The 15,895-nt window shown below is 45.9% G+C and overlaps 1 protein-coding gene across 4 annotated transcripts in view; it reads left to right on the forward strand.

The window, feature by feature from the left end:
- The window catches only part of LOC137518050 (protein split ends-like), an 87,579-nt gene that overhangs the window by 3,393 nt on the left and 68,291 nt on the right, over nucleotides 1-15,895 (forward strand). For 2 of the 4 annotated variants that reach the window (XM_068235254.1, XM_068235257.1), the window contains exons 2-3: nucleotides 5,788-5,908; nucleotides 9,062-9,175. In XM_068235254.1, coding sequence (XP_068091355.1) covers nucleotides 5,788-5,908; nucleotides 9,062-9,175 — 235 coding nt within the window. The remainder of the gene's footprint in view (nucleotides 1-5,787; nucleotides 5,909-9,061; nucleotides 9,176-15,895) is intronic. The other 2 variants (XM_068235256.1, XM_068235255.1) reach the window with 2 other exon arrangements.

Here is a 15,895-nt window from a genome sequence, read left to right on the forward strand (position 1 = left end):
ACAGGAATACATGCAATCCAGATCATGCAGCACAGTATGAGTAGAAGGTAATGCTTAGTCAGTCACTGGATGGAGCATGGAGGATAGGCAAATTAGGTTCACTCAAGTGCATAGCATGGGTTCACAGTAATGGAGGTGCATGATCAGGTAGGACACAAAAGGAGGAGGACCCTGCCCAAAGGCTTACAATCTAGAGGGAGAGGTAAGGACACGAAAGGTAGGGGACCAGAGTTCCGTTGTGGGTTTAGAGCAATTGTGAGGGGTAGTAGGCCAGAGTGAAAAGTTGAGTTTTGAGGGCCTTCTTGAAGGTGTTGAAGGAGGGAGCTGCCCTAATGGGTGGAGGTAGGGAGTTCCATAGTGTTGGAGCGGCTCTTGAGAAGTCCTGGAGGCATGCATGGGATTGGGTGATGCGGGGGGCAGTCAGGCGAAGTTCATTGGAGGAGCGGAGTGAGCGGCTAGGTGTGTACCTATGAGTAAGATCAGAAATGTAGGTTGGACAGGTTTTGTGGACAGATTTGTAGGTCAGACACAATATCTTGAATCTGATTCTGGACTGGATAGGAAGCCAGTGGAGGGATTCAAGGAGGGGAGACGCCGTGGTGGAGCGGTGGGAGGAGTGGATAAATCTGGCTGCCGCATTCATGATGGACTGCAGTGGGGCTGTTCGGGTCATAGGGAGACCAGACAGAATGTCATTACAGTAGTCGAGGCGGGAAATTATGAGGGCATAGATGAGGAGTGGTGGCAGAGGTCAGGAAAGGGCGAATCTTACAGATGTTACAAAGGTGGAAAAGCTTCCTATTTTGGATAAGAAAAGGACACCATGCTCAGAAGGTAATTGAATCCTCACTTGAAGAGTTTACATAGTGATTTAAAGGACAACTGTATCGAGAGGAATATGGAGGCTGACATATTTATTTCTTTTTAAGCAATACCAGTTATCTGGCGATCCTGCTGATCCTCTGCATCTAATACTTCTAACCATAGACCCTTAACAAGCATGCAGCAGATCAGGTGTTTCTGACGTTATGGTCAGATTTGACAAGATTAGCCGCATGCTTGTTTCTGGTGTGATTCTGAGACTACTGCAGCCAGATAGATCAGCAAGGCTGCCAGGCAACTGGTGTTGTTTAAAAGGAAATAAATATGGCAGTCTCCATATTCTTCTCACTTCAGTTGTCCTTTAAAGGGGAACTGAAAAGAGAGGTATATGGAGGCTGCCATATTTATTTCCTTTTAATCAATACCGGTTGCCTGGCAGCCCTGCTGGTCTATTTCTCTGCAGTAGTATCTGAATAACACCAGAAACAAGCATGCAGCTAGTCTTGTCAGATCTGACTTTAAAGTCTGAAACACAGAATCTGCTGCATGCTTGTTCAGGGGCTATGGCTAATAGTATTAGAGGCAGAGGATCAGCAGGGCTGCCAGGCAACTAGTATTGCTTAAAAAGAAATAAACATGACAGCCTCCATATACCTCTCTCTTCAGTTCCCCTTTAAGCCTTTTTCTTAAAGGGGAACTGAAGAGAGAGGTATATGGAGGCTGTCATGTTTATTTCCTTTTAATCAATACCAGTTGCCTGGCAGCCCTGCTGGTCTATTTCTCTGCAGTAGTATCTGATTAAAACCAGAAACAAGCATGCAACTAGTCTTGTCAGATCAGACTTATAAGTCTGAACCACTGAAACACCTGATCTGCTGCATGCTTGTTCAGGGGCTATGGCTAATAGTATTAGAGGCAGAGGATCAGCAGGCTGCCAGGCAACTGGTATTGTCTAAAAGGAAATAAACATGACAGCCTCCATATACCTCTCTCTTCAGTTCCCCTTTAAGCCTTTTTCTTAAAGGACAGCTGAATTGAGAGGGATATGGAGGCTGTCATATATATTTCCTTTTACACAATACCAGTTGCCTGATAGCCCGGCTGATCTATTTGGCTGCAGAAGTGTCTGAATAACACTCGCTACAGATGTCCTTTAAAGGGAACTTGAGACGAGAAGCGTCTCAGGTTCCATACTTACCTGGAGCTTCCTTAAAGCCAATGGGTACCGGTAAAAAAAAAGAAAAAGTCAGATACTCACCTAAGGAGAGGGAAGGCTCGGTCCTAATGAGCCTTCTCTCTCCTCTCCCGGTGCCCTCGGTGCTGCGCTGGCTCCCCCGTTCGCGTCTGCCGTCGCAGGGACTTCGGAGGTCTTCGGGAGCACTCGGGCTTCCGAAGACGGGCCGCTCCATACTACGTACGCACGAGTGCGTCATAGAGGGCGCTCGCGCATGCGTAGTATGGAGCGGCCGCGTCATCCGGAGCCCGAGTGCTCCCGAAGGCTTCCGAAAGCTCCCGAAGTCATGCGGAAGTGGCAGTATTTGACCGAACTGGTCGAATACTGCCACGGGGGATCCTGCGCGGGACCGGGCACCGGGAGAGGAAAGCGAAGGCTCATTAGGACCGAGCCTTCCCTCTCCTTAGGTGAGTATCTGACTTTTTCTTTTTTTTACTGGTAAACATTCACTTTAAGCCCCCTTGAGGCCCCCTGCACACTGCAAATCCATTTTGCAATTCTGATTTACGATTCCGATTTTCCCTGGATGCTATCAAAACAAAAAGAAAAATGCAGCATGCAGTACCGATTCAAAACTACTGTACTACTGCGCAAGCGCAGGATGCTCCCAGCCGCGAGAGCAAGACAGGGCAGCGGGCGGGGTCGTGAATGTGTGAAGAATCGTGACTCGGGCTGAATTACGGGGGACAGGAGCCACCCAGGGAGACAGCGAGGTCGAGCGGCCTTAAAGGGGCCCCATGTAAGTATGGTACCTGAGACGCTTCTCGTACACTTTAAGGGTTGAAAAAAAAAGGCAGAAGTGATGTCACTTTTGGCATCACTGAGAAACAGTAAATAGGGAAACCAACAGAATTATTATTATCTTTTTTCATATTCAATTTCTCCTAAATCTGACAGTGAACCGTAAAAACTGGCTAGGTAAGCAAAGTAATTCATTTCTTACAGAATCATTTTTTTCCCCCAGATATGGAGGTTCATCCCATTTTAACGGATAAGGGTGGTGGTAATGGATGGGTGTGAGGATCCATGTGGCGCAGGCAGCCTTTTGACCACTGTTCAGGTCTGCATTCTGCAGGTCTCTGGAAGAGAGACCTTTTGTCAGTTGTGCAGCTTGCTGCTGAGGAATTTGCATATGTTTGTCATGCAGATTGCCTAGCCACATCCCTTGTGGGCTTGCTCTATAAAGAGCTATGTTTCCCACAGTAAGTTGCTGGTCATAAGAGTTAACCACCCTGGCGTTCTGATTAAATCGCCAGGGTGGCTGCGGGAGGGTTTTTTTTAAATAAAAAAAAAACTATTTCATGCAGCCAACTGAAAGTTGGCTGCATGAAAGCCCACTAGAGGGCGCTCCGGAGGCGATCTTCCGATCGCCTCCGGCGCCCAGAATAAACAAGGAAGGCCGCAATGAGCGGCCTTCCTTGTTTTGCTTATATCGTCGCCATAGCGACGAGCGGAGTGACGTCATCGACGTCAGCCGACGTCCTGACGTCAGCCGCCTCCGATCCAGCCCTTAGCGCTGGCCGGAACTTTTTGTTCCGGCTGCGCAGGGCTCAGGCGGCTAGGGGGGCCCTCTTTCGCCGCTGCTCGCGGCGAATCGCCGCAGAGCGGCGGCGATCAGGCAGCACACGCGGCTGGCAAAGTGCCGGCTGCGTGTGCTGCTTTTTATTTGACAAAAATCGGCCCAGCAGGGCCTGAGCGGCAGCCTCTGGCGGTGTTGGACGAGCTGAGCTCGTCCAGACCGCTCAGCAGGTTAAGGTGCGTACACACATGCGACTATAGTCGTTTGTAACGATCGTTCCCCGATCTTTACCAACGACGATCGTTACAAAAAACGAACCACCGACTATTAAGGCAAACGACGAACGAGCCAAATCGCTACAAAAGAAAGTTCTGTCTCGGCGGATTTTAACCAACGACGATCGTTTGCAAAAGTAGTACATCGTTGGAAACGATCGTTCGTACTAGGCTTGACATGCGCATTTCACTATTTCTCCATGGAACTTCTCATTTTTATGCGCAGGCGCAATAGTTGCTTTCTGTGATGTAACGTTCGTTCTAACGATCAGATCGTTACACACATTTTAAAACTATCTTTACTTAGGTCGTTCTTTCATCAATTAAAAGTTCGTTCGTCGTTCTTAACGAACGATCGTTGTCGCATGTGTGTACGTAGCATTAGTCCTGTGGAACACGCGCCTGGAGTGTCAGCCTTGCTCTTTGTTTGAAGATTAGCCTAGAGTAATTCCTGGGACTGCACTAGGCAGGTTTCCCTAGTGCAGTTAGGATTGCTTATCTGTTTTGTTTGTATGTTGCGATTGTCCTGTCCCAGCAGTGGTCGACAGGAAATCGTTCTGTGTGTCTGGGTGCTAACCGGAACAGCGGTTGTTACTGGTAGCCCCTTCTGATCTGTCTGCCTGGATCGCACCAGCCTCTTGCGCTAGTGCTGTGGATCCTTCTGGTCTGCTACTCTGTACTTGGATCGCACTAGCATCTTGCGCTAGCGCTGTGGATCCTTCTGTTCTCTCTTCCTGGATCGCACTAGCCACTGCGCTAGTGCTGTGGATCCTATCGCTCGCTTATTCCTGTTTTCGTGTATCTGTCTTGTCTGCTACGAACGCTTGCTGGAGGCTCGGTGAGGTAACCGTTAAGCAAGCGCTCGCGTCCTCTGTTTTTAATGTTTGTCTGTCGGTGGTTAGTTAGGCGTGCTTATCACGTGGAGACCGCGCATAAACGCGTGCACTGTTGCGAATGAGTGCGGTGTTCGCGTTTAGGTAGCGTTTGTTATTTTCCGTATCTCCTCATTGTATGTTTTGCTGTGCCTTTGCTACTCTCGTGTTCTGCCTTGCTGTAGCCTTGTGTCACCTCTGGCTATCGCCTCTCTCGCGATTGCGTTCCTACTTCATATCTGCTGTTGTGTATGCACCGTCGCGGGTTGGCGACTAGTTTGGTGCACACACATACAATCTGTCCCTTTGCTCAATCTCATTCGCAATCGCTTCTCAGGCGATTGCGTTCTCACTCGGTTTCCTGGTTGTGTGTCTGCCGTCGCAGGTGGCGGCTAGATTGGTGGACATACATACATTCCTCATCTGTGCTTATTCAGTCTTGTGTCTCTGTTAGCAATCGCCATCTCCGGCGATTGCCTTCTCGCTTTCTCTTCCTGGTTGTGTGTTCATCGTCGCAGGGTGGTGACTAGATTGGTGAACACACATACCCTCTCTCGCTTTGATCTCTCTCTTTCAGGGCTATCTTGCCCTGCGTTTCTTCCCTTTGTGCAATTCCTGTCTGACGTGTGTGGCAGGGCAGAGGAGCTGTTCCTCTGCACTCCACAGCTCCACCTGCCGACAGGAATTTCCCTCTACAGGTGCACTGCACCTTTTGCTGGGTTCCCGCAAATTACATGCTTGTGGAGGATTTCCGCACTGATCACGGAGAGAATTCCACAATCGTTACAATGGGTTGTCGTTTTAGTGATGCTAGTCATGGTTAGTGATGATGATACGGTATGTGTTCTCCTAGTCTTCATGGGTGGTGGTAGCACAGGATGCATCTTCCTAGGCTTTATTATTAATGATGATGGTATTGGATAGGTCATCATAGTTCTGACTTGGTGGTGGTTTCCGGTTGGGTTAGCCTAGTCTGGTGATGATGCCACTGGATGCTTTTTATAGTCCATGCTGGTGATGGTCGTACCGGTAGAGTCCTCATTTTAGATTGTGGTGTTATTTCAGGTGACTTGGGATGATGTGGCAGTGCATTTCTCGGAGGAAGAGTGGCTTACTCTGGCAGAATGGCAGCAGAAGCTCTACAAGGAGGTGATGATGGACAATTATCAAACTGTCCTGTCTCTGGGTAAGACAAGGACCTTGTGTATCAATTATAATCGAAATTTTGGGTAAAATCACTTTAGGTGGGTAAACTGTAAAGTTTTGTGGGCTTTACATGAATTATACAACACATCACGTAATGGGCTTGATTCACTAAACCATGATACCTCAAATATCACACATTATCAAAGATATCACACCTTATCAAAGATATCACACCTTATCAAAGATATCACACTTTATCTAAGATATAACACCTTATCAGAGTAGCATAGCGAGCGCTACGAACCTGCAGAAGCTCAGGTCAGCACGAGTGGAGCTCTCCTCATTGCCAATTAGCAGGCATAAGTTCCTAGCGCTCGCTATGCTACTCTGATAAGGTGTGATATCTTAGATAAGGTGTGATATCTTTCATAAGGTGTGATATTTGAGTTATCATGGTTTAGTGAATCAAGCCCAAATGTGCGCAAATTGCGTTATACATGCAACACCTATGTAGCGTTTGGTGGGGTGGTATCCAATGGGTGGTGTAAGGGGGTGGAACAATTGGATGTCATACCGGATCTATAGGGCCCATTCATGCTGGGGATTGCAAAACGCTAGCGATTATTGGTAGTGATTTTTGCGCATATTTTGACTGTTCGTTTTCGTGATTTTTGAGTGATCACAATTAGCGCTTTTTTAACATTGCGATCGCTCAAAAATCGTGAAAAAGCGTTTGCATTTATGGCGAAACGGCGGCACTCGCAGCAGTGAGCACACTGACATATACTTTAGATTACACTAGCGCTGATCTCCAGCGATTAGCGGTATATTGACGCTCATCATCCAAGTGTGAATGGGCCCTAAGTGGTCCTGTGGGATACCTGTACAGACACTGTGTTCTTGGCCGAGGGGACAATGCAATGCATTGGAATAGTAAAGTGAACATTGAAAAGCTCCAACTAAGCTTGTTACCTCATAAGTCCATGTTTATCTCATTATATCATGTCAGTTCAAGTACAGCATTTAAATCCTGGGGGAACCCAGAATGCCTGGAGGAAACCCATTCAAACCTGAGGAGAACATACAAACTCCATGTAAATAGTGTCCTGGCTGAGATTTGAATCGGGCCCATATTCATATGTATGATGGACTTCTTATCAGAGGAAAGATTTCAAGTCATGAAGCAAAACATAGATGGGCACCTTGCACACTTGAACAGTAGCACTCCCCCCATGGACAACCCTGCACTGGTCCGTATATCTCTCTCTCTCCAATGCTCCAATAGGATTTGTTTGCCTATACACCTTCAATTGCCTGTCTATTTTTTACTGGGATTTTGAAATAAAATGCTTTTTTAACATTGGATTTGCACTCTGCTCCTACCGTATCTCCATTTGAACTGTTGGTTGGTACAACTTTAGTTCAGAGCAACACTCTACCGTTATACCGTGATTTTCCACATAACCTGTGCACCTTCCTACTACTTATTGGCCTCCATTCTGGTAGGGTTATCAAACAAATTACCTCATGTGGGGTAATTTACCTCATGAGGTAATGACATTTAGCAATTCTAGTAGGTTTTAGTCATGTTTTACCTCATGAGGTAAATTATGAGGTAATTTACCAAAAATGGGTATTCTCGTGGAAATTAGGGGGCATGTTAGGACATAATTTACCGATCAGTTTAAGACCTGCCTGTACCTGGAGGTAAAGTCAATTTGCATGCATTTTGCAGTTTTTAGTGGAGGTCCTTATTGCTGTTTTAGTGTCGTTCCTATTCAGGCTGTGTAATAGAAAAGAACAATAGAAATAAAACTCGGAAATATTTACCGAATTTTTTTTTTTATAAGGGATGCCTGTAAATACACTTTTCATAGGTTGCTACATAATCAAATACACCTTCCCACCTCAAAAAAAAAAATCTTCCAAAGACTTTCCTAACTTATGGAAGACAATGAAAACTACTATTATTTATTTACTGCACGCTTACTGCTGAAATACCTCAAGTTTTACCTCACTTTATGCATTTATCCCATGTTTTACCTCATGTTCGTAAATGGAGAAAAATCTTTCAGAATTGCTAAAAAAAGAGGAAAATACCTCATGAGGTATTTTACCTATAAAATTTTTTTTACCTTACATTGCTACCAGAATTGAGCCCATTGTGTGGACACAGTAACATACAGTCACATACAGTGTACACCATGAGCAGTGTGGTTACACACAGATGACCAACCATCCTCCACAGATGCAAGGAAACCATCCGCCATCCAGAGGTGGGCAAACTGTGGCTCATTCGACATTTTCATCCGGCCCACCGAAGCAGGGGCAAATTCAGTGCCTCCTAGCACCAGGCATCTTCAAGAGGAACTATAACCAAGGTTTCAACTTCATTCCAATCAGTAGCTGAGACCCCCTTAACTGGGGTGGAGTTGCCTAATATTGGGGCACATCTGTTCCGACACTCTTTGGCCATTGCCTTATGGTCAAACATATTGGCATTATCTGACCACCTTCAGAACCTAGCGTTCTCCAAAGGGATCATAATATGCAGGCTCGGACTTACATCACAGGAGCCTGTAGGCACAGATGTTCTAGCACTTCAAACTTCATCCCCGCCAAACCACACTGCAAGTGTGCTGGCTGGCGGGGTTTTTACCGCTCACCTTATTACCCTTCCCGGCATAGGAAGCCACAGGTGCCCCTTAGTATTAGGTATCCAGAGGAACCTCCAGTAATAAGTAACTAGAGGTGACCCCCAGGTATTAGGTAGCTAGAGGTGCCCCCGGCTGATGTGAGAACGTCATTAGAATGCTGAGAGCAGGGTGAGTAACCTCTCATTTATGCTTTTTGGGGACTCTACATAGGAAAATAGGGAGGGAGTCACATGGGGAGGAAGTGAGCAGCCTTTGAATCATCAAGCGCCTGTAGGCATGAGCCTACAGTGTCATCTGATAATATGAATAGAAATGTTGTTGTGTGTTACAGTAAAAATACACGGTTCTCTGAAGATGCCGTGCGATGCTGTGTCTGACTGTGGGTGCTTGTTACAGCCAATTTTATAAATGTGAAAGCAGAAACTACACCCACCTCACAACTTAAGTTATGGTTCAGAGTCAGATCTTATATATCAGCCCATGATAAAACTTTAGAATGTGATACATTAAAATATGTCTGTGATGTCACTGCACAGGGATCCCTGTGGTGAAGTCAGAGATGATGTCACTAATAGAGCGTGGGGAGGACTTTCTGCTTCCAGAAGCTCCAAGACAGGAGGGATTACATTTTATGCCCGCTTCCAATGTGGGTAAGTGTTTGGTGGTAGAGTGCTTGGGCATGCCAGAACAGATGAATAGTTGCAAAGAAGAGTCTCTTATTTTTATTTTCAGTTATATACCTCCTTTTTTTTTATAACATTGCATCATTCTGTCATATTTAAAATAGAGCAGAATAATGACCCTTTGAACTTTCCTGCAGTAAAACCTTATCTCAAGCTGTAATACTTACCGCTCCTTCCGTTCAGCTCAGTCAGCCGCCGTTCTCCAGTAATCCTTCCCGGTCTTCTCCGTCCGTCACCGCAAGTCAGAGGACTCTCCTGACTTGTCTCCCGGACATACTGTGACGCACATGCTCAGTATGTCCTTTCTGCTTCCCCGTGGCTGGGCATAATTGCGCATGTGCGTTGCAGGATGTCCGGGAGACAAGTCAGGAGAGTCGTCTGTCTTGCGGTGATGGACGGAGAAGACCGGGAAGGATTACTGGAGAACGGCGGCTGACTGAGCGGAACGGAAGGAGCGGTATGTATTAACTCTTACTCCCCTACCCATTCCATTTTGGCTTTTGTTAGAAATCTAGTATACTTTTAAGTGCTTCAGAAAATAGGACCGTCTTCGACTCAAGTTTGGTCGGAGAGCTCAGAGAAGCTCTTTTTCATAGATAGCAGCTGAAGTTTCTTAACTCTTCCTGTACTGGAAAACAATATGAGGCCCCGTTCACATCTGAGCATTTTTCCGGCGATTTCGACAAAACGCTCAAGCGCTAGCGCTTTTTAAAGCGATAGTGCCATAATACCCTATGGGCCCCTTCTCACTTGGGCGATTTGCGTTAATCGCCGGCGATTAACGCAAATCGCCAAACGCAAATTTGTATCCTGCACCTTTTTCAGGCGATTTCCCGGCGATCGCATTTAGTGCTATAGAAGCGATAATCGCGATTGCGAAAAATCGGCAAGTGTGAATGATGATTTTTTTTTGCGTTCATCGGCAAAAATCCCCAGAGCAAAACGCTACCAAAAGCACTAGCGTTTTGCGTTTTTCAAGTGTGAAGGGGGCCTGAGACTCTTTTCTTTGCTACTAATGCTCTATTTCTTAGCCGTACTACCCATACAATTCATATAAGTTTATTTTCACTTCAGGTTTGCTTTGAAGTCTTTACAAAATGACACTGGGGACATACAGAGCCACATTGGTTCAGTCTGCAGGGGGAGGGGGTAGAGAGACCCCAACAAATGTGTATTTAGCATTATATACCATTCGCCCCCTCATAGACCACCTGTCATCAAAATTTGCAGATGCTTATACCCCTGAACAGTCATTTTGAGACATTTGGTTTCCAGACTACTCACGGTTTTGGGCCCGTAAAATGCCAGGACAGTATAGGAACCCCACAAGTGACCCCATTTTAGAAAAAAGACACCCCAAGGTATTCCGTTAGGAGTATGGGGAGTTCATAGAAGATTTTATTTTTTGTCACAAGTTAGCCGAAATTGATTTTTATTGTTTTTTTTTCACAAAGTGTCATTTTACACTAACTTGTGACAAAAAATAAAATTTTCTATGAACTCGCCTTACACCTAACGGAATACCTTGGGGTGTCTTCTTTCTAAAATGGGGTCATTTGTGGGGTTCCTATACTGCCCTGGCATTTTAGGGGCCCTAAACCGTGAGGAGTAGTCTAGAAACCAAATGCCTCAAAATGACCTGTGAATAGGACGTTGGGCCCCTTAGCGCACCTAGGCTGCAAAAAAGTGCCACACATGTGGTAACGCCGTACTCAGGAGAAGTAGTATAATGTGTTTTGGGGTGTATTTTTACACATACCCATGCTGGGTGGGAGAAATCTCTCTGTAAATGGACAATTGTGTGTAAAAAAATCAAAACATTGTCATTTACAGAGATATTTCTCCCACCCAGCATGGGTATGTGTAAAAATACACCCCAAAACACATTATACTACTTCTCCTGAGTACGGCAATACCACACGTGTGGCACTTTTTTGCAGCCTAGGTGCGCTAAGGGGCCCAAAGTCGAATGAGCACCTTTAGGCTTTACAGGGGTGCTTACAATTTAGCACCCCCCAAAATGCCAGGACAGTAAACACACCCCACAAATGACACCATTTTGGAAAGTAGACACTTCAAGGTATTCAGAGAGGAGCATAGTGAGCCCGTGGCAGATTTCATTTTTTTTTTTTTGCCACAAGTTAGCAGAAATGGAAACTTTTTTTTTTGTCACAAAGTGTCATTTTCCGCTAACTTGTGACAAAAAATAAAATCTTCTATGAACTCACCATGCCTCTCAGGGAATACTTTGGGATGTCTTCTTTCCAAAATGGTTGAAAGAACAAAGAAAAATCGAGAGCCCGATATGGTGTAGTATTGTTGAGTTAGTTGTGGTTTAAAGCAAAATATTTAGATATACTCACAAATATGGATTACCCATATTCAACCACTTCAAGTGCAGGTGGGGAGTATTAGAACCTGACCCCACTCAGGTTTTTAAGATGTCGCTCTCTGTAGATAGGAAACGGGGTAGCACCCCTCCACCGAGGGTGGAATCAAGATTTCAGCAAGACTTGGTGTACAGAGGCGCCAGAGTAGAATAAAAACGTTTAAAAACCGTCTAGAAGAGGGGGACAGTGGCGCTCACTTCTGCATCTAGACCCATTGAGTTATACTCCTGTTTGCCTGATGAAGCGGGACCACACCTGTGAAACGCGTTGCACAAAGTGGAGTTGAATAAAACATTTGTATTGATATATTGTGACTCAATTGAGTTTTATATTTTTGAGGGAGGTAAGTCCACCTGAACATCCCCCTCTTTTAGACGGTTTGTAAATGTTTTTATTCTACTCTTTTTCCCAAACCAATAAATATACACTGAATGTTTTTTTTTTTTTTTTTATCAAAGACATGTAGCACAATACATTTGGACAAACATGTATACAGAAATTTTACTTTATTTGACAAATTTTATTACAGAAAGTAAAAAAAAATATTTTTTGACAAAATTCATGTATTTTTTGATGAATATAATAAAAACTAAAACTCGCAGCAGCAATCAAACAACACCAAAAGAAAGCTGTATTAGTGACAAGAAAAGGAGGTAAAATTCATTTAGATAGTAGGTTGTATGACCGAGCAATAAACCGTTAAAGCTGCAGTGGTCTGAATGGAAAAAAAGGCTCTGGTCCTTAACCCTCCTGGCGGTCTATCAGAAACCACCGGGGGGCAGCGCAGCAGTCTTTTTTAATTTTTTTTATTTTTTTAAATCATGTAGCGAGCCTAGGGCTCGCTACATGATAGCCGCTGTGCAGTGGCATCCCCCCGCCCGCTTCGATCGCCTTTCCTGAAGGGCTTCCCCATCGCCATGGCGACGGGGCGGGATAACGTCAAAGGGAGTCCCGATCCACCCCTCAGCGCAGCCTGGCACTGATTGGCCAGGCAGCGCACGGGGTCTGGGAGGGGGGGGGGGTGGCGCAGCAATCGGCGGGTGGCGGCGGCGATCGGAATGCACACGCAGCTACCAAAGTGCTAGCTGCGTGTTGCAAAAAAAAAAATTATGCGAATCGGCCCAGCAGGGCCTGAGAAATCCTCCTGCGCGGCAAAGCTCGGGCTTACCGCCAGGAAGGTTAAGGGGCGAAAAGACTGTGATCCTTAAGTGGTTAAGGGCTGGTGCACACCAAGAGCGGTTCTGGGAATTTTTATAAATGCTTGCAGGTAGAAAACTGCTTGGCTAATGTACTTCAATGGGATGGTGCACACCAGAGTCACTGGCGTATCCAGACGGGGGTTCTGGATGTATGGAACACCCCCCTGAGACTCCTGTACCTTTAAAAAAAATTCCCTGAAATCGCTGAAGCAGACAAGCTGGTAAATATACAGGCTTGCCTGCAGGGTCTGTGGGAAAAACTCAGCTCTTTCCCTATTGTAAAGACTGCATGTAGACAGCTACATAAGATATGTCACAGGCTGAAAAGTTTTTGACAGTCCCTAAACTCCAGGAGGGCTGCCTGCAGCTTGTGTGAGAGGCTGACCATCCCTTACATTCTCCACACCCCTATGGACGGTATACCTATATCATTCCCCTATTCCCACAATCCTCCCCACCATGTTGTTAATGTTTTGTTTTTGCTTTGGCAATGCTAAATGTATTTGGTCCTGCCAATAAAGCTTTTTTTGGATTTGTTAAACAAGGTGAACATTTTTTAACAGTCCCTAGACTCCAGGAGGGCTGCTTTCTGACTTGTGTGAGAGACGGGCAGGGACAGGAGTCCTATTACAGGCAAGTAGCCTCTGTGTGATGTGGGACTGCAATACAGATAAATGCTCCATCTCAGGCTATTCTCAATTTCTCTCCACTCCTCTTCTCTCTGGGCTAGTGCACGCCAAAATCACAATAGCAATCGCTAGCAATTAGTGAGTGCGATTTTCAGAGCGATTTCTGAATGAATCACTCAAAAAAATGCTACATGCGGTATACCTGCGATTTTGAAAAAATCACAACGCTGCTGTGGGAACACCCACATAGGGTAACATTAGCCAAGCGCTTTTCAAATCAATGTTGATTTGAAAAACGCTCAGAAGCCCTCTTGGTGTGCACCAGCCCTCCCTCATTCACGTTTATTTCCCTCTTCCCCTAGTGCTGGCTGTGTCTTCTTGTCATACAGGAAAGCTAAATAAAAGTGCAATCCTGGTGAGGCAAATTATTATTATTTAGTATTTATATAGCGCCGACATCTTCCGCAGATGCATATATCCCTGCATCATATGGGTATCGCTTGCGCTATGTGACATGTGACATATTCCACTGAATTGTCCAAACTAAGTCTATCTCCCGTTCCTCTCTCGGGGAGTTGTTCCAGCGCTGTACCCCGTTCACATTTGCTGCTACCAGAAGCCCTCAGAAACACTTGTGTCCTTGAGTACTTCCAATGATAGGCAGCTCCGTAATACGCCAGCGCACTTTTGTGCATGGGCAGTATGGAGCCACCTGTCTTCGGAAGCACTCGGGGACATAAGTGCTTCTGGACCTTTCAGGAATCCCCCCCCCTTAAAAATCCTGCGTTTGCCCCTGAGAGTGGTTTGTTTTTTTCTCGAAACGCAAACTGGGGTCCTGCAGCATTTTTGCGGATTTCTGAGGTGTTTCTGCCTCACTGTTAAGAATAGGAAAGTGGAAAACCGCTCTGAAAAATGCTAGATCAAGATTCCAAGTGTTTTTGTTACAGAAGCTGTTCAGTTACAGCTCTGTTGTAACAAAATATAAAATCCACTTCACAAAAACGCTCCAAAAAAATGCTAGGCATGTTTAGAAAATCGCTCTAAACATTAGGCCTGAACGATTTTAGGAAAAAATTGAATTGAGCGTTTTCTGTCTGAAATTGCGATTTCGATTCAATTCACGATTTCCTTCAAATCAAGCTTTGTTCCCCCTCTGTGTCTATTTGTTCCCCTCCCCCCCCTTTCTCCCTGTCTCTTTTTGTGCCCCCTTTGCCTCTTTATGCCTCCTCAGGGTCTCTCTCTTGCCCCCTTTGTGTCTCTGTTCCCACTCTGTTTCTCTCTGTGCCCCCTATTTGTCTCTCTTTGTGCCCACTCTGTGCCTCCTTTTTCCCAAAAGCTGCACCAGTTCTGGACATAGCTTCCAGCATGAGTCCAGAGATGCCCGTCTATCCACTTCACCTCCTGCAGGCTCTAATGCTCGGAATACTTCCTGTATGTCATGTGACCTACAGGAACCTGGAGTTTTGCCAAGCACAAAAGCCGGCAGACGGCTATAGAGGAAGGACAGCGTTGGACTCGTGCGGAAGGTATGTCCAACGCTGTGGGCCACACGCGCCGGGACTTTGGGGAAGTTTGAAGCCACTACTTCAAACTTCCCTATGTGGAAATGATGTGGTCGCGATAATTGCCGCTTTGACAAATCTGAAATTGTGATCTTGGTGATCACGATTTCGGTTTAAATTCGGTTTAAATTTATCTTTCAGGCCTACTAAACATTCCTAGAATCACTCTGAAAACTGCTTTTGGTGTGCACTGGCCCTAAGACCATAATCTGTGTAAGGCAATAGGCAAGCAAAGCAATACAATACACTTTTGAATTTGAAAAGTTAAAGAGAACCCGAGGTGGGATTTAATGATGTCAGTGGGGCACAGAGGCTGGTTGTGCACACTAACACCAGCCTCTGTTGCCCTATGGTGTGCCCCCAGGACCCCCCTGCGCTCTGCTATCCCCAGCGCCGTGTTAGCGAGGCTGTTTACATGTGACTGTCTGTCAGCGCCGCTCCCCCGCCTCCTCTGTATCGGCGCTACCCGCCCGCGTCCCTTATCTCCAATCAGCGGGAGAGAAGGGACGTGGGCGGGTAGCGCCGATACAGAGGAGGCGGAGGAGCGGCGCTGACAGACACCGCATAGGTAAACATTGTGCTGGCGACACGCTGTATGACGCTAGCACGGCGCTGGGGATAGCAGAGCGCAGGGGGGTCCTGGAGGCACACCATGGGGCAACAGAGGCTGGTGTTAGTGTGCACAACCAGCCTCTGTGCCCCACTAACATAATTAAATCCCACCTCGGGTTCTCTTTAATGTCCAAAGGTAATATGTATGTATTTCACCCTAAAGAGGAGCTGTTAGGTATAAGGTCTCAGAGAAAATAAACACATATATCAGTAGCTAAAGATTGGCTGTACTTACATTACATATGCATTTCACTGTCCACGTTTGTACTTCACAGAATTTTTATATAGTATATGC

Source organism: Hyperolius riggenbachi, chromosome 5 (genome assembly GCF_040937935.1).
Source record: "Hyperolius riggenbachi isolate aHypRig1 chromosome 5, aHypRig1.pri, whole genome shotgun sequence".
In the NCBI taxonomy this organism is placed as follows: domain Eukaryota; kingdom Metazoa; phylum Chordata; class Amphibia; order Anura; family Hyperoliidae; genus Hyperolius; species Hyperolius riggenbachi.